The following is a 23,120-nucleotide window of genomic DNA, read 5'->3' on the forward strand; positions in this document are numbered from 1 at the left end:
ATTTTTTAGGCATGTTACCGGACACAAAGAATTATTTAGGCTTTGGGAATGCACAGGTGAAACAAAAACTCTTTGAGGCCCGAGAGGAATTCCTTTCTTCGAAATATAACAACTTTTTGGACAAAACGTGATTATAAAATAGTATATAATGATAACGATACAAAATATCGGGAACTAATTCGAAGGCTCGTCAAAACAACGCTATGTATAACGACTTCCTGTGTACAAGTTTACAAATTATATTAAGACGTTTTTGCAACCAGATAGAACACGCAGTTTTAACCCATTCATCAAAGAAGTTCCTCGCGGGCATCCGTGGTTTTTTTTTTTACTAATTCTAAATATGTAAGTTGATATCGACACGATATCATTCGTAATTATATTAGCCTTCCGTCCGTAAGTTTCCGGTGGTTTCCGTACAATCAGAATCGGCTATTTCCGTGGTTTGGGGTCGGGCCGGGTTTTATTAATAACCGTTACTTTCGCTGGTGTTGACCAGTTTTATATAGATCTATATCCGGATTCATTAATCTGTACATAAATAAGAGATACAGTGCCAGTCGCTGAGCAAACAGACTAAGGCTATGGCTGGATTATACATTGTTTGGTTCCAAGGTTTTTTCACAGACGAATTAATATTGAAAAGAAAGATAATCTGAGTTATAGTAGATCTACAAGCTGTGTGCGTGAATTCATCTGGAGTTCCAGGAGGGGGAGAAGTTATGCAAGGTTAAGATTTTGTAAAATACAATGATTTTACAATGAAAGAGGTTTGGTTTGCCAGTTTAGGGTATTTATTATATATGAAACATTACAGAAACACTACAGAAACTTGTTCTGTTAATTATTGCAGTTTTGCTAGCTCGGGACCGTTCTGGAAAGGGTGCAAAACAGCTGAAAAATATATTTGGGAGCGAATATGATATAAGTCTTTGTATTAATTCCCTTATTGTTAGTATTGACATTTCTTCTGTTGCAACAGAGAGAGAGTTATTTGCTTTGAATATATATTGTTTAGAGATTTTGACCCCAATGTATTTAGCGATATCTTTGCTTTTAAATTCCGTGTCATGTCAGATGTGTTGGAAAGTAAAACGTGTTTCCCCTTAATAATTCTGAAATTGATTTTTTTTTTGCCTTTTCATTATTATAGCCTTGCAGGTATTTACTTGACCATGCAGAAGGTTTAGCAGTCAGTTTGACGCAAGATTTCCACTTCTCTCTTGAATGACAAGAAAAGCAAATTAGAAGGTAGGCTAATTTAGAAGGCATTAACAGACGCCAAATTATATGTCGTATATTTCTTAATTATATTTCAGATATCTTTACTTCAATATTACCGCAGACGCAATGTATCCTTTACGAATCAGCAAAAGTAACGAGCAGTGCACATTTCTTTCTCCTTTTTGCGTTGAAATGGGTTCTTGAATATCATAATTATGCATTTGGCTTAAACTGATGTTTAGACAATTGAATACAATGTAGCACGATATACACCTATGCTGCAATACATTAACAGACCCCGCCCGCTTAGCTCAGTAGGTAGAGCGGTGGTCTACGGATCGCGGGATCGTGAGTTCGATCCTCGGGCGTATGTTCTCCGTGACTATTTGATAAGCGATATTGTGTCTGAAATCATTCGTCCTCCACCTCTGATTCCTGTGGGGAAGTTGGCAGTTACTTGCGGAGAACAGGTTTGTATATTGGTACAGAATCCAGGAACACCGGTTAGGTTAACTTCCCGCCGTTATATGTCTGAAATACTGTTGAAAATCGGCGTTAAATCCAGCAAAAACAAAAACAAACAAACATTAACAGACTTCCCTGGAGGAGTTAGTGCTATTGCGAAAACGAGGACACTGCATCTCAAAATAGACGACATGATATCACCATCAGGGTGTGCCATATACGCTCCCATAGTTAACTGTCCACTGTTGAATGAACGCAATACTGCTTATTTTTCTGTGTTTTTAACGCAAACGCCAAAAATATCAGTCACAGCTAGGCTTCCATAACGTAATTCAAGGCCAATGAAAGGTGTCAACGAAGTCCTTGAATGCATATACAAGAGATGTGTGGTGATTTAAACAACGACTAATGAAAATGTTTGAAAACAGTTAAAGTAGACGTACATTTTATATATTGAAAGGGTATGCAACCTTTGTCAGATAGTTGTTATAATAATACTGATAAATTGTATATACCTACTGCAGTTGCCGTCTTGGACGTGTTGGTGAAAAGTTCAAATAATATCTAGACACCCTCTTTTTGAATTGGCGACTTACGTGGAAATATGTTAAAAACTAACTAACACTTGACTGAGGGAATCCGTTCGTTGACTTTTATCCGATGTCAGTATAGTTTGTAGGTTTTTAGCGGTTATCTCCCCTGTGAACCGGTTCATAATTTTAGAAACAGACTATATATTTTCAGAAGGTAACAATATGACACGTTTTCTGGAAATGGTGATGAGAACAGATTTAAACACTGTTTTAGAAACAAACAATACGTTTCCCGGCAAAAAAAAGATACAAATATATTGCATGTCAGTTTTTAAACTCTTACTGATCAATCAACGCCCCGGCTACAAACGTTGTTCGGTTTATAAATATTTGACTTGCATGCAAATCGGACTAGCCCTGTCTTACAAACCAGCAAGACTCAATCTGCGCTGAAAAAAAAGTTGTTTAGTCAACACTTGAGGGCTAATATCAGTGTTAACCAACTTGTGTTACACGCGTTCTAAACTGCCAAGTGGCGCAAGCAGATTGTGTTCCCTTCTTCCTGGTCGTCAGGTGGCTTTCATTAATTGACAAATTACACGGCGAACAACAGAAACGATGATGGCAATGGCTGTACCACCGAAACACGCCAAGAATTATGCTTTCTGGCTGTACCACCGAAACACGCCAAGAGTTATGCTTTCTGGCTGTACCACCGAAACACGCCAAGAACTATGCTTCCTGGCTGTACCACCGAAACACGCCAAGAACTATGCTTCCAAGTTTGATAGTATACTATCTCTATGGAAGGCCGGTGCTCTGTGTTAATTGCCAAATGCTAAATAACAGTTCTTTATGATGTTAAATACCAAATACTTAACGCCAAATGCTACATACCTAATGCCACATGTTATATTTGAAATGTTAAATGGCAAATGCTTATTGTCAGACGATCTAAAAGAAATTAAAGGGAATAAAAACTCAAGAATTCTAGCTTGCTTTCAGCATTTAATATCCAACACATCGTAAGTGAATGTACTAAAACTTTTATAAATAAGACAACCATGACCTAGTTTTTGATTATTTTATGACACATAGAGCCTCTGCAGCCGTGATTCTGCTTCAAAATAAAAGCGATTTACTAACACAGGGGAGATTTTGTGACAGGTTAATATGTGCAGTAATACATGTCAAATGACATTACTTATTATACTTCTATCAAAGTGGCCGAACTACTTATTACGTCCACCAACCATTGATATATGGTACGCAGTATATTGGATGTCCAGATTTCCATTAACCTCTGACCACTTCACATCGATATATTGACTGATTGAAATTAACCATGGAACGGTGAGACAAAATTTTCAGTTATTTATTTATTTATAAAAATGTAAAACAGAAATAATTTTGCGACATTATATTTTAAAATGTTGCATTTCTTACTCTTTTCATGATTCTAAAAGTTCCGAGATGAAAAAAAAATCATATAACATTGATGATGTATTTATAACTAGAACATTAGAGCGACTGAATTGCAGCTAGATTTTTAATTATTTTTAAATGTTATGTTTCCGAAAATATTCCTGCTGTTTTGAGAAGTGGTGAAATAATTAAAATGGCTATAATATATAGCGCTTTTTAATTTTCGATTTTACGCTTTTACTTAACTGATAAAAGATAAAGGGCAACTGGAAAAAGTTTTCTTTCCCTGATTGTTCCGCTCCAAGTCGTTCATATAATAACACATAATGCGGATATCCTTAATCAAATATTTTGGGAACGTTTTCACAAAAAGTCTTCCATAGTCCACCATTCAAAGACTTTAAAATGCTAGTTATTAATTTGAGCACACTTTCTATGCTAAACGAATTTTTAAAGATGTCCCAAACACACGCTTTTTATTTAAAAAAAGAAAAGAAAAAAAAATATAAAAAGAACTTTTGGGAAAAGAATATGTATTTATCACATGTTTGACGTCGCGGGAGTGTAATAAAGCCATGCAGAGACGTTAGTCAATTTGACTTATATTTATATAGTAAAAGGAAGTAGAATTTTATTATGTTTCGATGGGAAAGGCTAACATGTGATAAAAAGAATTTTACAATTTGTCACTTTCCACATTGAATTTATTACACTCGTTGGATAAAATTTAAAAAACGCATTTATCCTTTTATTCAACTCGTTTAATAAATTAATTACGAAAAGACACTCGTGTAATGTCCTCTGTATATATACAAATACTTGTTTAAATTGAATGTGCAAATTGTTTGTATCTAAAATATTTGCTGGCATGTTCTAATCTCTGGCCTGGCCTGGCCTGGCCCAAAGAGCCCATTTTTCGACTGGGCCGGGCCAGGCCAGGCCATAGATTTCAATTTTGTAAAAGGTGGACGTGATTTCTATTGCATCTTTTAAATCTGACTTTTGAAAATTATTACTTGAGGAGTAAGTTTGGATATTTCAGACATTATATAAATACAATTTGAATTCCCGCTCTGTAAAATTATACACCTGGGAATAAGCCTGTAGCTAACATAACTATTAAGTCTAATTTAAAGGTGATGCCTGATTAATTGTTATGACTATTATCAGGGGATCTCCACCTCTTGACTGGTGGCTTGGTTTTCCCCCAATTGAATAACCTAACTAATTATTATTATTTTATCTATTGTGGATTATTTAGTATTGTCCGAAATTATTGAACTAGCACTCAAGAATATTCCGTATGCTTCCGTAAATAAATTTTCGGTGCCCAAACATAAATAAAAATATAAATATTGAAAACCAAATAGAATATATAAACATTTCTTTACCGCCAGGTCGTACATGCAGATATAGTTGTGCTGACAAAACGTTCAGCTACCAATCTCGGGACTGTGAGTTCGAGACACTGACCATTTTCTTTATAATTTTTTTTTAAAATTTCATCTGTAAACTTAGCATGCAGGAAAATTGTCATTTAATCGTGATTTATTGTTCATTTATTGAAAGAAATACGCAAGTATTTGACATTCTTTTACATACAAGTTATTACCATAAAATGCTGTAAGAATAAAAACAGTATCGATAAAATGACATTATATTCATTTAATGAAAACAATCTGAATTGAAATCGAACCCACGGTAACATGCGTGAAAGTCGAAGAACTTATCACTACGCCACTCACGGTGCCATTGGTAAACTATGCATGTTGTTTTGGTCAATTTAGATATTTTCAGGTTACAAATATGGTGTAAAATAAAGAAAACGCCCGAAAATATTGGCGAAGATTAATGAGTGGCACCTGTCAATACTAACGGACAACAACTTTCAATTTATAAAATAATGCTATCTCCGTTCTAGGATCTGGGATAGTATGCAGGGAAGCGATAAATAAATTTTGGAGTTTAGGTTATACAAATACTGATACATATACTGTTTTTATATTGATCTAAGTATGTTAAAAAATATCCTACAAAGTTTTGTGAAACAGGCTCAAGAGCATCTTTTAGCGTTAAATATATATAGAAATAACATAAACACAAAGCACCATTATTTTTTGTGCAAGAAAAATATCAACAATCTAAAGTGCCAACACCCTGACAATGAGTTAGAGGGCCCACAATGAATATTATTTTCATTACTCTTCAATAAATTGAACATCAGCTTAATTAAACCAAACACACATTAAAAGTTCAACTGAACAGTTAAGAGGTCAGCTAAGGATAGTAGGGACACAACCTGTAATTACAATTCCCAAAGAGATGCATTCACTGCATGCAAATACTCAGTTATATTGCAGCAGGTAAACTTATCAATGAAATTAGCCATTAGTTTTAAAACCAAGTGTTAAAGTTGACTTTAAATAATTTGATCACAGAAAAAATGGGTAGTTATCATTTAGTTACACCATTTTCTTCAGTGCAAATCTGTATTTCAAATAAGATGAATAACGGCTAATTAATGATACTCCAGAGGACTGGTTTCTCATTTTGTTTGACATGCAGCAAGTAAACAATACAGGTTAATACTGCCTGTTACTGTAATTGTATATTTAGATTTTATGCCATTCATTTCTCTATGGACAATAACATCTGGTCTGGTCTGGCCTGGCCTGGCCCGGCCTAGTCGAAAATTGGGCTCATCGGGCCAGGCCAGGCCAGGCCAGGCCAGAGATTAGAACATGCCATATTTGCTAGACAAAAGTTCACTTTTTCCGGTAATTTATTGAATATATGAACATAAGGAAATAGCTGTGGGTTTTTGAATATTTGTGATATAAGTACGTAGCCTGGAGGACACTCAGTAGATTAGTTTAGTAATATATGGTTTAATGAACTGATAATGTTGTTTGTCAAAAAAAAAAAAAACAAATAACAACAGTGACATGTATGATGACAGAATGACCTTACATTTAATGATGCATGTGTTCCAATGACCATGTTATATTGACATTGACGCGTGTGGGTTTTATAAGCTCGGTTTCGAGGTCAGCAATGTTTTTGTACTTTTAATAATGGAACTGTCCGTTAAATTAGGTAGTGTTATTGTGTAATCTGACTTAAATAAGGCAAGGTTAATCATGTTGATCTCCCTAATTGGCAGACGAGTCTATTAATTGAACTGTCAAATGTCAAAATCAAACTATGCATAATTGCTTGGAATGTGTCCTTATATATACAAAAAATAGCTGGCCTTCTTTCCAAAAGCTGATATGCACACATGTTCCATTTCTTGAATGTGTGTAGCTCACATTTTCTTGCAAAAACATCCCCAGTGTTAAATAAATAGTCAAAAGAAAATCGTGGGTCATGTTCGCTGCAAGGAAAATATAGTCAATCTGTGGCCAAATTGTAGTGGTGGTGTATAACCTGAGTTTCCATGACAAATTCTATAGCACAAGGCATAGTTCTGTGATTCCAGCGTTTACAACCTCCATTTTTAATAACTTGATTCAGGAATAAAACGTTTCCAATTTGAAAGATTTCAGATACAAATGTAGATACTTTTATTTCCTCATTGCGCAAAAACCTGTAAATCATGAATTGACGATTTAAATTATTAGTTTTTATATTAAAGCTAGAATAAATAAATATAAAGCATTCATATTTACACAAAAAGGGCCTGCTCAAACTTAAATTTTAACCAGACTTTTTGTGTCTCTTGTGGCATTACAGGTCAGTCATTCTACGTACAGAGCATGTCTTTCAAAATGATTTTTTTCCTTTGAAGGAGTTTGCTTCTTTTTGAAAACTACTTCTGGCTTTGGCAGTTATGTAGATGGCAGTTTTAGTCTTGTCGTAATCACCAACAAAAGCGACAATAACTCAGATCTGAATTTGTAAAGGCAGAATTATTTAGATTTGGCCTTTATATTGTTTGTTGAACAGCTATGCTATTATACGGAGATACGTACGAAGTGTCCAGACAAAGTACATGATACATTACTAGATATATTTAGTCCCGCGCACTGACACAACCTCCGCAGGTCTTGTAGCTAGTTAGATCTTTAACAACAACATCATACAAGAACAGTACGATATAATTATTTCATTTAAATTGTCTACTTCTGAACAATGGTAACCTAGTTTGACATATTTATTGGATGTGTTACAGCTTGAACTTTTGTACTTGGGTTAAGGTTCGGGGTTATGGTTCGGGCATTTAGAGATCGGTTAAAGATTTCATTAAATGTTATTTCACCTTCCCCCAAGCCCGGATGATTTTCTCCATCTCCACTGACCGAGAAATATCACTTTTAAGAGTTTTCTTGTATCAGCTAATACATGACAAAATTATAATCTGTAAAATCACATTTTTAAAAGTTAATGAATTTTCAATAAAGAGTGATTTTTAGCAATTATCAGTATATTTACATGTACTTTTCTTTTGAAGATCTTTGAAGAATAATTGTTTCAGTCTTACAACAACTACACTCTAAGCGCTCTTTCCACGTGTGGCATAATCACGAGTAAAATGCAAGGTTTCACGAGTGAAAGTTATTATGAACTTACATACCGTGGCCTCAACGCGAAACTAGTCTATGTGTATATAGAAATAGAAGCAGACAGACTAGTTTCGCGCTGAGGCCACGGTACGTATTTACACGCAACCAGTAACACTTCATTGCGTATCTATCAGATATCTTACATTGTTATATTTCAATAACATGTAAAGATCCCCCTTTGGAAACGAAAAAAAAATGTGGTCTCTGTTGGCAGATGGTCTCTCAATACAAATATTTTCACTGTTTGTGGTGAATCTGAGAATTGAAAATGGTGGCCTTTATGGTGTTATAGCAAACAACTGCTTCAACCATATCTTGCAACACATGCATGCGTATGTCAGTTTTATACAAATAACATAGATGCGCCAATTTGCAAAGTGGTATAAGAACCCTTATCATGCTAAACACGACTGATTCTTCCTTTGCAACCAGTGTAGATCATGTTGGGCCTGACATCCGCGCAGTCTGATCATGATCTGCACTGTTCGCCATTCAGTCAGTATATATTTGAAAAGCATCCCTTTTAACAGTTAATGGTACTGTCTAAATTGAAAGAAGGACGAGTTCTTTATATTTAATAGGGTAAGGGATAAAACGGAATTATAAGAAGATCCCCTTGAAGCTTAGAACGCAACCAAGAAAGTGAACCACAGACTTGGTTAAACTGGTCCTAATGAAATGTGCAACAGCCTTCACACTCCTTCACACAAGCGGAACTCTTGTCTTTCCTTATCTTCGATATATTTTTTTCTCATTTTCAGTTTGCGTATAATTGTGAGTGTGTTGTTCCTGGTAACGTGTTGCCATAGTTTCGATTCTTCCAGGACCGAATACCGAATGGAGCTAACGTGCCCCACCCTTGTAGACCAGGAGATGTCTGGATGGGGGTCGGGCATGAAAATGAGCAAGGAGGAGGTGTCAGAAATGTATTCGGTCTTGATTTTCATGCGAATGGAAAGGTAGTTTTTCTTCATATTATGTATGTGTAGATAGATGGTTGTTGTCGTTTTTCCCTGTTCGATCGACCGAAATTTATTAGAGAGAAGAATAATCTTGTCAAGACATGTATCCAAGATCATGGCATCAGGACAATGTCAAATGTGCACATTTCTGCTAAACCCTCGCCATTTATACATATTGCATGGCTTTCTTTCGATTGAAGACCTAAGTCATTTCAGACAAAAAGAAATCGACTCGCCGTGTTCGTTGACTATGTATCATTAAATGTATGCAATCAAGTGTGGGACACGGTGAATAATCACCTCACAAACTATGAAAATGTAGAAGATGACACCAAATATGCATTCTGGAGTACAATAGTCTCATTCAGAAGTTTGAGCTAAAGAGTAGGATGGACGGAAAGTTGGGGCATAACCTCAGACCTCTCAGGAAAACCGCTATTAAAACACAGTCCTTGACTGACCTTGAAACTACATTTGTATCTTAATAATGAACAGTCGCATATTCTTATTTATTAAAAACTGCATATATGCCCTTGTTTTAGAAATGGGACAGAACTCTATGTTTGAAAGACAGCGACGGGGATGGACTGTCAAACGGACAGGAGCTCGGAGACCCAGACTGTGTTTGGGAGGTCGGCAAGGAACCAGCCCAGAACACTGAACTCTCTCACCCAGGTTACAGGGATTTAAGTGTTTTCTGTCTTTTAATAGCTTATAATATAACTGTGTATATCTCATTTATACCTTATCAACATTACAATTAGATGCAGAGACGTTATTTATGAAGTAATGTCTTCCAAGCATAAAATCTTTTTGCTACTGTGCGGTACATTTATTTCAGCTAGCATAAAGGTTTGATTCAACATCACAGTTGTATTTTCAAAATGTCTGTCATTCGGTGATAAGTTAAAGGGGGGGGGGGGGGGGGGGGGGGGGGGGTCCCAGTTAGGTGTCTGCGCAAAATGTTTTTTTTGATTTTATTTATACTTTGTGGTAATATACCTACATGTATTAAGCTTCATTAACAAGTATTGTTGTTACTAGTTTTGACTTACTTTTATAGATATTCACATTTAAAGTGGGTGGGGTAATCTGACATGTGACCAGCCAGGAACACAATTTTTGTTATTTTTTTAAAAATGGTTCTAACTTTTTACCTGAAACTTTCATGATAAAATAACTATGCAATGGACATTCACACAACATGTTGCATTTTAAATTGTACTGAATACTTTATTCATTACAGAGCCACAAAGTGGTCTAATCAAATTTACTGATTTTCAATGGACGAACTTTACCAAAAAGCTAAAACATTTTTCATTAGTTAATTTGGTTTGTCTACATGTCATGTTCAAGGTCCATGCTTTTTCCATGACACACATGTATAAAATGGGAATTTTTTTGTTATTTTGTTAAAATTTATCTATCAATGCTGTATTTAATAAAATTAAGATAGTAATAGACAATCTGAGGCCATTTCTTAACAACTGTACAATTTTTGTAGTGTTGCTTCGAATATTTATTTACCCCACCCACTTTTTCCCAGTTTGAGAGTGTACCACTCTACCAATATTAATCAGAATATACTGATATACTGTCATTTTAATGTTTATTTAGTTTACAATATCTGCTGAAAATAACACCTTAATATCTCAACTAATGAAAAATGTTTTAGCTTTTTGGTAAAGTTCGTCCATTGAAAATCAGTAAATTTGATTAGACCACTTTGTGGCTCTGTGATTAAAAAAGTATTCAGTACAATTTAAAATGAAACATGTTGTGTGAATGTCCATTGCATAGTTATTTTACCATGAAAGTTTCAGGTAAAAAGATAGAACTGTTTTTAAAAGAATAACAGAAATTGTGTTCCTGGCTGGTCACATGTCAGATTACCCCACCCACTTTAAATGTGAATATCTATAGAAGTAAGTAAAAACTGGTAACATTAACACTTCTTAATGAAACTGAATACATGTAGGTATATTACCTCAAAATATTAATAAAATCAAAAAACATTTTGCGCAGACACCTAACTGGGAACCCCTCTTTAGAGCCATGCAAGCGCTTAGGAAAATGAAAGGATAGCACATGAAATGTGAGATATGGAACTAACTTTTTGTTTATATTACTGGATTTTTATTCGCATTCAGTAGTTTTGGTCGGGCATCAACATCTTACTTATATATTTTTGACATTAAATTACAAGATTGAATTATCTGACTGAAGGGAAACAAGATTAACGACGGTTAATGTTCGGCACCATCTCTCTTTGTCTCATTGCAGGTGTCTGTGATCCCTGGAACAGCCTTGAATGCAAGGACAAGACAACATTTTTCAAGTGCGGCTCAAATAAGTTGGATTGTCCGGCTATACATGAAGAAGGTAAGCAATTACTCTTCACATATACGACCAAAGGCTCAAGTGCAGCCCAAGTGCAAAAAGCATATGCTGAAAGTGTGAATTACTCGCTATCATTACAGACAATTATGGTAAAAAATTTTAAAAACTAGATGAGGAAAAAATCAAATGGTTCTAACGATCGGCTAGTTCATTTCTTGCACCCATATATTTCGACTTTCAAACGCTTCCAGCTTGAGATGCCCTATTTCCTCGACCGTGTTCTCTGACATGCATATCCGAAACAATTAACCATCTAATTTTATGAGCTGAACTTTTACTGTAGCTTAGCCATAGGAAATCTCATGTCTAATAATTAAAAGCTTGTAATAACTAATTTAAGAGCGACAAATTTTAGGTGCTTTAAGTACGGTGTGGTAACGCATAACTGGTTAATTCGGCTTAGAAAATAATATAAGTTTTCTGCCAACAATCACCTATACATTTACAAATTGTAAAATAAATGTCGTTTTTCCAGGGACGACCAATGTAACATTCCGACTTCCTGCGGATACACCAGTTGATTCTCGGGAAACTATATACAAGTGTATGGTCTTTGATTATCCTCAAGATGGCGACTATCACTTGGTGGCCAATGAGCCCGTGCTTGACAATCTAAACATTATGCACCATATTCTGCTAATGGGCTGCGACGGAACAGGTAGGAAACAATATGGCGACGCAACAGGTAGAAAGTTATCTAGAGACGGACAGGTAAGACATTATGTGGTGTCAGAACAGGTAGGAAACAATATGGCGACGGAACAGGTAGAAAGTTATATAGAGACGGACAGGTAGGACATTATATGGCGACAGAACAAGTTGGAATTTATATGGCGACGGAACAGGTACGAAGTTATATGTCGACGAAAGAGGTAGAAAATTATAGGTAGGAAGTTATATTACGACGGAACAGGTAGGAAATGATATGGCGACGGAACAGGTAGTAAGAATATATGGCAACGGAACGGGCAGGAAATTATATGGCGACGGAACAGGTAGGAAGTTATATGGCGACGAAACAGTTAGGTAATTATATGGCGTTAAAACCAGTTAGGAAAGTACATCTTGCATTAAGAGACCACCCAAGGGAAGAAAAAAGTGGCCTGCTAACATAAATGATCTCTTAGTACAGCATAAACTGTTCTTTAATAACACAAAAGTGGTCTCTTTATAGCCGTGGTCTCTCGAGAAAGTTTATATGGCATTTATATATATGGTGACGGCCATGGTAGGAGCCTATATATCCCTTAAAAGATTTCAAACATCTTCGTATGCTTTAACTGTATGAATAGGTTGATACTCTTAAAGATTTTATAATGATCTGACAACATATACGATTAAAGTACATTCTATACTTCATTGTTGAAGTAAGGTGTCAAATAAATAACTGTATATATATGCTGCATTCACAGCTAATTAGTAGCAGCCATGTGTTAAAAAACTGCCAGTTTTTAATGGTAGTTCAAATTCATTCGTTGGCTATTTATACATTTATTTAGTGTGTAAATTTTAACCAAACTTCCGATACTGTATATACAAACAAACATATTTTTTGTCAATACGTAAGATCTGTATAGTGAGGGTTCATTTTTTTTCAAGTATGAAATTTTGACTTGGCTTAAGTTTCATTCTTAACCTATTTAGATACAGAAAACCCACCTGGAGTACCTTACGACTGTGCGATGGAAGTAGACAAGAACTGCAAAGCGATCATAGGGATCTGGAGCTTCGGGATGCTAGGGGAGTGTGCCCACAGGGACATGGGTTTCCGCATCGGGAGGAACGGATATAAGCGAGGAGTGATTCAAGTTAGTTGTCATAATCCTTTCACTGAACACCTCAAGTTACTACTGACAAAGTTAAATAGCTTATAATAGGCTGTATTTAAACTGTTGCTGTAACAGCAAAGCTGAATCATAGTTCTTTGAGTGATTATAGGTTCCCTCTGTACCAAATATTTCAATTCACATGCTATCAACGTATCTTATTCGCTAAAATCTTCAAAGATTTATATATTTATATTTAGAAAGATTATAAGTCTGTACATTTTTGCAAATATATTTCCAAAGATTTATAAATTTATATAAATATGATAAAAAACGATAAAAGCATTTGAAGATTTTATCGATTGTCTGCTCCAATCCGAGCAAGGGATGCGCATTGTGATCTCAAATAATCATTAGTTGACCTGTCAAAGACTGGTCAAATTAACCAGATCCACTCAAAAAGGATTGACAGGGTGCGTGGTCACTTAACCCTATTTGTACATAGTGGAAATTTAAAAAAGGTCTTGTCAGTAACCGCTAGCCCGACTTTAAAATAGTTTCACATGAACCTTTGGCAACTCTCTACCAGATTGTTCAAAGTATTCCGAATCATCACAAATATTGCCACAAGATGGCGTGGCCACTTTTCTTTACCTGTATATATTGGAAACTTAAAAAAATCTTTTCGATACAAAGTAGTGGCCAAATTTCAAAATAATTTTCCACGGATGTTCCCTAAGCGGTTTTTAGAAAGACTGTTCAAATTATACTGTTCGTCAAATGCATTGTAGCCGGATCCATAGAAATCAAGATTGTTCATTTTTATGATTTTTCTTAACATAGACGTTATGGGTGAAGGTCACTTTTCGCTATACGTTTACATGGACAACATTACAATTTTTATTTTCAGAAACTGGTGGCCCATTTTTAGAATACTAGTAATTTATTTAGAGCATTTAGGGGATTCTGATATGTAACAACATGGCTAAAATAGAAACATCTTCAAGTGACATCTCATAAACTGTTGGTACTGTTTAGCAAAGGTTCTTTGGGTGACCCTCTCCATAACAATATGCAAATTTGTTTCCGATTTGTCAAAACAAAATCAAAACAGTTGCTAAGGGGCGCTGGCCAGTTTTCGAAAAAAAAGGGAAACCACTACTTTTCAGAAATCTTGTTTAACTGGTTTGATGTGTGAAAGTCTAGTGGGCATTATAGGTTCATAATGTCCCTCTTGTTTCATAAACTTAAACGCTGATTTATATATATCGAGAATCTATATCCGTTTTCAAGCTTCACTGGAATAACCCGGAGCAACGATCCGACTATACAGACAGTTCTGGTATGGTTTTACATCTGACCAAAAAGTTACGACAATACGACGCCGGAATCCTATCCGTCGGACAAGACCATCTAGTTATTCCACCAGGAGAGGAACATGTTCAGTTCACCGGCGTATGTTCGTCTGAGTGTTCAAAGTGGCTTATTAAGGATGAAGTTAAAGTTCCAGTAGCATTCAACCATATGCACGGGCTTAGTAATGAAACAAGCATTATATTAACGTACACTTATCGATTGACTTGCCGGTCTATAGTCAATACCATTTGTCTGAGGTTGCAGAAACGTCAAGTGATTTTTTTTTCACGAGGCCGAGACACGCTGTTAAATGATTTTTTAAGTGTTAGGATCTATCATGTAATTAAACCAAGACAAAAAAGTAATTATTTCTTTTCATCAAAGTGCAAGTTTCGTGTAAAATAAATTGCGTGTTTGAAATACATAACATACATATATACACCGAGCTGTGGTGACCTAATGGATAAGGTACCTGTCCCGCAATCGGGAGGTCGAAGGTTTTAGCTCTGTCTGTCATAGGCGGGACTTGTTACTAAAAAGGAGACCGGTTGGTGAGCCGCCAGAAAGATAGATAATGGTTACCGATTTCCTACCTGCCTGGTGCTTGGCATTAAAAACATAGGAATCAGGAAGTAATGTTGTTCAATTTATGTAGGTGCTTCATAAGCCAACTTTGTTGCGCCTTTCAGTAGGGGTGACACTGTAATTAACAAACACATTACTTTATACTTTACACTTTACTTTACATAATTTTTTCGTTTTAAAGGGGTTTCTCAGAAGGTCGAGCTGATTCGTGATGGAAGAAAAATTCAGGACATAACGTACGATCCTAAATATGATTACAACACACCTGAATTACACATGTAAGTATCTGACAGATTTAGGGGATACGCAGCTCTGAATGAAGTAAAGCAAGTTTAAATGCTCATAATCCCTTTGTTTACAATATGTTTCTGTTATGAACATAAAATACATTAACTTTGTTAAATCCTATTACCGATTGTTACTTTCTTTAACATTTGTTAAAGCTTTGAATATTGCCAAATATACTAGAACGTTTTTATTGAATTTATTGTTTTTTATTACCTCCCTTTATGTCTCTAACAGTTCATGTGCACCATTAAAAGCAGTGCTTTTCTAATCGCGTAAATACGCATAACATCTGTTTGGAAAGCTGTTTCATCTGTTTTTAAGATAACATATTTACAGCATTATGAACCTTTAACGACCCCTGCACGGTATTGTACGGTTTGGATTGTGTCCCTTACATTAATGGACTAAGGAGGCTAACTACATATGTTTGCTAGATCAATTTATTTTTGAAATAATATCTGTGTAAACTTTTAAAACATATATGAAATTCGCTGTTTACACATTATATTTATTTATGACTTATATTCAATCGTTTCAAAAAGAGCCTAGCCATAAAATCACAATTTAACTATTTTCAAATATTTTATTATAAAATGTCTCATCGAGATATAATGATATCTGTTCCTATTTAAAGGTTGGAGAGGATGAGGCAGGGTTGGTCTCTACGGAGGAGTGGTTATTGTCGCTAACTTTGAATTGCTTGGCTCGTACCGATACGGAATTAAAACCTCCCCTTGGATGTAGAATTCCTTACATGCCTGGAGTACGGGTAGTCGGTGGTTCTACCACGGTGCCTGCCCTTGTCTGGAACAAAACCCGAAGACCCCTCCACCTCCCCCACCTGATATTTCTTATATAACGTATATATTGCCTTTTTAACAGTTATGATACACCATTGGTCCTTAAACCTGGTGATGAAATGAGGACAGAATGTAACTTTAACTCTATGTCAAGAACAACAACAACGTTTATGGGTGATGGTACTTATGACGAAATGTGTTATGGATTCATAACTTACTATCCTAAAGGTAAGGGTTGGAGATTAGATGTAATATAAGCATCGTAATGATATGTAAATGTATAGTGGTTAAATACTCTAATCATTTGAATAGTTCCAAACTCTCTGGAGTGATTACCTTTCCTTGCACTAAGTTTATGTTATTTCGGCTTTCTTTATTAGAAGCAACAACACGACGCTTTTCATTTCCAGAGAACATTCCGATTCCCCTGTGTTCAGCCTGGAAGGATGTAACAGAATGCGCCTTCAATATCAGTGACGTCATGCATGGTTGCCGTTTCAAAGACCTTCATGACCCTAGCAAACCAAGCATGAAGGCAACCTATGACCTCGTGATGGAAAATTGTTCACCCCATATTGGATGTAGGAAGGAATGTTTGCCTGTTGCTAGGCGGCTGAAACAGACTTCATGCTACAGAAAAGGTATTTACTATCTTTGTATGCATAAAACGTAAATTCCTGATTGTTTTTAAACGCCCAATTAATGAAACTGACCAGCTGGCTTCCGGAACAAAGATATTTGTTCATGAAAGAGACAAGGGAATGCTTTATAAATTCATTGAAATATTTCCACTAGCACCAAGCAAGACGTTGATTACATTTCCTCTGCGATATCTAATGCCAGTTAGAGTAATCGAGTAGTAATTCTTCACTGCATAGTCATACAGCGATCATAGTTCAAGAAACGATTGTCGAACTAAGTGATCGTGCAGATCTCATTGACTCCCTGTAAGAGGATTGTAGTAACTTTGACGGAAGATTATAGAATAATTGGAAATGCACATTTATTGCAAACGGAATAGGTTTCAGTTTTTGGTATTGGAATTCAATTCTTATTATGCCTCTTCAAAGAAAAGTGGTTTGTTTTGCTCCTTGTCGGCTGGTAGTCGATATACCGTTTGGTTTTTCATCAATAACTAGATAATGTTATGTCCTAAAGTAGTCGAGCTTCAGTAGATGACTGCCCGACCTCATTATTTTGGGGATCAGTATCTCAAAGGTCAAGATCAAAGTGACATTCCGCTTGACAACAGTGTCTGCACAGAAAGTAAAAAAAAAACGTTTGATCATAAAATCGTTCAGCTTCAAAGGATGATTGAATGTGACCGATTGACCCCTGTTGGTTTGGAGTTACTTGGTCAAAGGTTAAGGTGACAGTGACCTTGAGTTCAGATCATTAACTAGAAAATGCTTAGGCTTTACAGTTGTCTAACTTCATCTGACGATTGTCTGTGACCAGAAGATGATCTCTACTGTTTTTTGGATCAGATAGACAAAGGTTAAGGTCGTTATGATATGCAGACTGAAAATGTGTTCCTCTTAATAAGAAAAAAAACGCTTTTGCCTACAGTAGTTAGATTTCATATGATTGTAGCCTATGATCATAAGATGACAACTATTATTTTGAGGTCAGTAGTTCAAAGGTCAAGGTAAAGTAACCTTCAGACTGAAAACTGTTTCCAATCAATAAGTAAAGAAGGCTTTTACCTGTATTTTTAAACTTCAAAGGACTATAGCTTGTTGCCAGTAGATGACCAACGATTGTTTAAAAGGGTCAGGGTCTCAGTGACCTTCAGACAGAGATATGTCACTGGAGAACGCTTTGTCTGCTTTGTATAACTTCATATGATGATAGCCTGTGATCAGGAGATTATCTGTATTTTTTATGGGTAAGTAGACCAAGGTCAAGTGACCTTGCTGAAATTTGTTTCCGACCAATATGTTGAGAACGCTTTAGAGTACTTGAAAGTATTCAGTTGTCAGGCATCACGTAATAACTGTATGCAGCCTGTAGATGACCTCTATCAGGTTAAAGTCGCACATACAAACTTACATCAGCAGTTGCATTTACAGACAGTCATTTGAACATAACATTTTTGAATTTAATAGCTCTTGCTTTTTTCTACTGATTTCGTCTTATTTACTTGTAGGTACTGTAAATGAGTGGGCTCGATTGAATATAGAGAAGGAATCGCCAGATGTACTTAAAATGATGAAGTTTTACGCTGCACTCGATTGATCCGTTAATTTCAATGCAAAGCCCTGTTTAGTGATTGCATAAGCAAGATAATGGTAACAAGAAGATGTTTTTTTCTCATTGCAATGTACCTCCAATATGCTCTGACATACTCTGTTGTTCGTTTACGCTCGGGTTGAATTTCTGAAAAAGGAAATTGACGCAATTTTATAAAGCGAGTTTCAATTTCGGATTCGGTGGTAACGATTTTGTATGTAACGGATGACATAAAATATTTAAAAACTTTCATTGCTAATAGCGGCTAAAGGTTTAGGGTATAAATAGATAACAACTCTGACTTCGTAAAAGAAATAAAATTTCACAGATTTGTAACAAAATAATTACCAAAGAAAAACAAGTTAATCGTTTTGATGTTTTACCTTGCTATTGATTATAGCCATTAATGTATACAAAAATGGGTTAATGGCAGAATTAATGGGTAGTATTAAAACTGCAGTCCATGCGTACACCTCTCCAGGTATAGTGTATCCGTTCACAGACAATAAACCTACAGAAGCAAAACAGAAAATATTTCACCTTATTATGTATTTACACAGTGACACGGACGATATGTGAATATGACTTAATACTAACATTCTTCTTCGAGAGCGTTATTTTTGGAGGTCTTAAAACCTAAGCTGTAATGCTACTTGGGCAGTATAATGCATTCATTTTAATATACTGCCATCGACCCAATAATTATTCCCCTGTTTTCTAACAACGACTTCTTTTAGATATACGTGAGACAAACAGCCGCATTAACTTAGTCATCAGCAATATGTGCAAATTACGCCCATGTCGTTCAAAGGCATAACTTCACAACGAAAGAAAACATTAATCCTAAAAATTAATTGTAATCTATGATAGTAATACAATGAAATATCAATGTTTGATTAAAAAATAAAATGAATGTTTATACGGCATTGAGACTAGCCTTAGATATCATTCAAAAATTACAGTTATGATCAAGTAGTGCTTAGTGTTTCAAAAGAATCTACTTCTAACTTTAAATAATTTGCGGTGAAGTTATACCTCTAAGAAAATGGCAAAGATATGCTGTTTAGTTCGGATTAACATAGGGATATGTTGATAAGATAAGGAAGCCGTAATATCAAGGTAATATTTGGTATAGTTAAATCTATAAAAATGAAATATTTTAGGTTATTACATAATATTCTCATTATTGGACTAAAGGTTTAAGTCAATAATTTTCAAAATTAGATTTAGCATACCCATGCATCCAATCGGAAACCAACACGAAAAATCAGTTGTAACAACAAGCAACAGATTCCTGGCAACTTTTAAATCATTCCGTCTTGCAGAGCTGTTCTTTCTCATCGCTAATGACTGATGCCTAATTTCATAGTAGATCATTGTTTGGCCAAGTGCTATCATAACAAATGTTACGAAATTGAACCCGATAAAAATAACTATAGAGTACAACCACCCGGTAGACCGATCTTTTGTAAGTGGTAACGCTAGACACACAGCGGATTTAGAGTAAAACTGATCTCCAAAATATTTTGACTGTGCAATAGGTAAAATAGCTATAAGAAAGCAAACGATCCAGCAAAATAGGGCCATCACTTTGGCAAGACGTGTTGAAATTCGCACTGATCCAAATGGGTATTTAATAACAAGAAGCCTGTCTACTGTAATCAGGGAAATAAGTAGAACACTAGCTTCAGAAGAAACAGTAGATAATATTCCGGCTAAGGTGCACCAAACGCTTCTTCTCCAATGCTCATCTTCTTCAATATATCTTTGAACAAAAGAAAAATGAAAATAAAAATGCAATACCTAAGGAATACCGGTATGATACATATAAAACGGACAGACAGAAAAAAATATGAACTAACACAAATATTTCAAGTAATTTGTAATTTATAAGCAAAACAATTTTGTAAAGCTGACATAAAATGTCACTGTTTTCTGTTATAATAATGTTTACTAGAGGGTAAAAAAGGAATAAGTGCGTGATAATATAAAAAGACTGAGAAGATACGTTATTTTTAAAACACGATTTAAAAATCACAACATTACAAAAGCTATATAAATTATCAAAAATATCTGATTCCCATCATGCCAAATGTAGGTTATGTTTGAACTGAAAATTGATAAACACGACTAGAGCAACGTCAAAGACACTAATATTCTTTTTTGACAATTTAATGAAGTTGATACCCTACAATGTAATCATCTGGAGCAAATGGACTGACATAAAATATATAAAGACTCTATAGTTCTCACTCAGTCTTTAAACATTTGGTACCCCTTAGGGTAAATACTGTGTTATAAAATATATAGATTTTCTATATTTTGATGACTGATAGCGATAACTCACCTACCACGGTACACACTGTCAGCTACGGCAATAATAAGCATATACACTCCCATCAATAAATCAGCCATAGCAAGATTTGTCACAAAAATTCCATACACCATTTTCAGACGTTTCTTGTCAAAATACGCTCGATACACTATAGAGAAGATATTTCCAGAAATAGCAAGAATACCTATGATCCAAAGTAAAAACTGAAGAGTAGTTCGCCTCATCAAATCGCCGCACGACGAAAATTCATCTCTGTGTGGAAAACAGTCTTGCTCTTCCAAATAAATTGGGCGCATGCAACAAAATTTGTACTTTGGTGTTTTAAGTTTGTGTAGGCCTACCAAGCCATTAAACATTGCCTTTTTAAAGTTCTTTATTGGATTAAAAGTTATATCAAGCTCATTTACTATCAGGCGCTCAAAAGCAAAATCTTCAACTGTTTCGATTAAATTATGTGACAAATCCAATTTCGATAGGTTTAATCCATTGAAACTGTCTTTCATGATAACTTTTAATTTTGTGTAAGAAATGGTTATTTGTGTTAATGTCAAACCATTAAAGGCAAATGGCTCAATCAAAGATATCAGTCTGTTTCCCGAAATTCGCAACATCCTCAAATATTTTAATGCATTAAACACGTTCGATTGGATAATAGTAAGTAAATTATAACTTAAATCTAACCTCAACAGATTTGGTGTGTGTGTAAAAGATTCCTTTTTGATCAGTTCTAAACTTGAAAATGAAATATTCATTTCGATTAAAAAGTAAAATCTAAGCTGTATATCTAGAGTTCCGTTAAACCCATTGCAGTCATTTGCATCTAGAGTGCGAACTGAACCTGGTAAAAAGTTGAATACATTATACGACTGTCCAGAACAAGTGACACTATAGCCTTCACATGTACAGTTTTTCGGACAATTGAAATCACACAATTCTTCATCGTCTCCATGTGGACACTGTAGTTTTGTATCACAAACATTCGACAAAGGTATGCACACATGGCTAAAGCTGCACCGAAAAGCGTTTCTGCACACTGGATCAGCTGAAATTTGGCGTAATAGTTTGACGTTAATCCATAATGATAAAGTTATTCTGTGGTGATTAATGATTTAAGATAAACAAAACAATATGGTTGTTAAATCATTTTTAACAAACTGAAGAACTAACATTCTGTCTTCAAAATTGCTGTTTGTTGTCAATACGAATAGATGCTTATTGTGGATGTTTTATCAAGATCATTGTACATAAATGTTTCTATCAACATCTATAAATCATGGAATGCAGTTAAGTAAATTAATAACGGAAATAGTTTGATTTAGTCTGATCGTAAGAGGATGTAATGTGCCATTCTCTACAGGCCTCTGCCGGCTTCAGACAAGGTATGGAAAGACCCAGAGCCATGGTACATAATGGGAAAATATGATACAAACCCATTTAAATCACATGTTAAATGTTTTTTATCACAAACATACATCGTATATCGTCAATTTTACAGAAAAAAGAACTTGGATAACTTTCCCTACTGATTCCCGGCCTCGACGACACTCCCGTGTGCATTTGTGGGCGAAACGTAAGCAAACAAAACAGAATATGCAGTCTTCACAGTTATAAATAAATCTCGAAACGATTAATGAAAGTCGTCTTAGACATGATTTCGTTGAGAAATCTTACATACAACGATTCATATGGATGTTGCATTAGCACAGTTTAGCGTAAATTTGCGACACTTATTCTACATTAGCCAATCACAATATATGTTGACCGGAAGATCGGTAAGGAATGTTATCCGTGTATTTTTACAATCGCGATTAGGAAAACGTAAAAGTACATTGAATGTTTCAGTGAAACGGAATATTGAAAATAGTTGACTGGTGCATGACGGAAGATAAATAACCATTCGGTTAATATGCATGGTAGTTATTGTTAAACTGCGCATTTTGTGTAAGAAATGTACGGTTGAAATCGGCTAGTATATTTCCGCTTTGGTAAACACTGTTCTGACAGTATAAAAAGGCTGTAGTATATCTGTACAATGGCATGATTATATTCGTCTGTTGCTAGAATTGCAAACTATCCCTCGGCATTGAGCTCTATCTCATTATAGTAAGTTAAAAGTTATGTACTTTTACGGTCACCATAGACAAAGCAAATTAAAAGCAGACTGTAAGTGATCGGGTTTGTTGA

At 35.3% G+C, this 23,120-nt stretch overlaps 1 protein-coding gene across 1 annotated transcript; it reads left to right on the top strand.

Moving 5' to 3' along the window:
* Positions 1-2,843: 2,843 nt before the first annotated feature.
* LOC123547136 (uncharacterized) lies at positions 2,844-18,607 on the top strand. The gene is made up of 11 exons (XM_053524068.1): positions 2,844-3,032; positions 9,022-9,171; positions 9,717-9,849; positions 11,458-11,556; positions 12,050-12,232; positions 13,219-13,382; positions 14,634-15,081; positions 15,463-15,559; positions 16,452-16,597; positions 16,807-17,010; positions 18,519-18,607. The coding sequence occupies exons 1-11, from the start codon at positions 2,844-2,846 to the stop codon at positions 18,605-18,607; spliced, it is 1,902 nt and encodes a 633-aa protein (XP_053380043.1).
* The last annotated feature ends 4,513 nt before the right edge of the window (positions 18,608-23,120 follow it).

This window comes from Mercenaria mercenaria, chromosome 15, assembly GCF_021730395.1.
Source record: "Mercenaria mercenaria strain notata chromosome 15, MADL_Memer_1, whole genome shotgun sequence".
Lineage (NCBI taxonomy): Eukaryota > Metazoa > Mollusca > Bivalvia > Venerida > Veneridae > Mercenaria > Mercenaria mercenaria.

Excerpts from the sequence above, each read along its gene's own strand:
- LOC123547136 (XM_053524068.1), top strand. The coding sequence starts at position 2,844 with ATGGCAATGGCTGTACCACCGAAACACGCCAAGAATTATGCTTTCTGG. Across the intron at positions 3,033-9,021 it reads GTATACTATCTCTATGGAAG|TTTCGATTCTTCCAGGACCG; the intron begins GCCGGTGCTCTG and ends GTGTTGCCATAG. Across the intron at positions 15,082-15,462 it reads TTATTTCTTTTCATCAAAGT|GGGTTTCTCAGAAGGTCGAG; the intron begins GCAAGTTTCGTG and ends TTCGTTTTAAAG.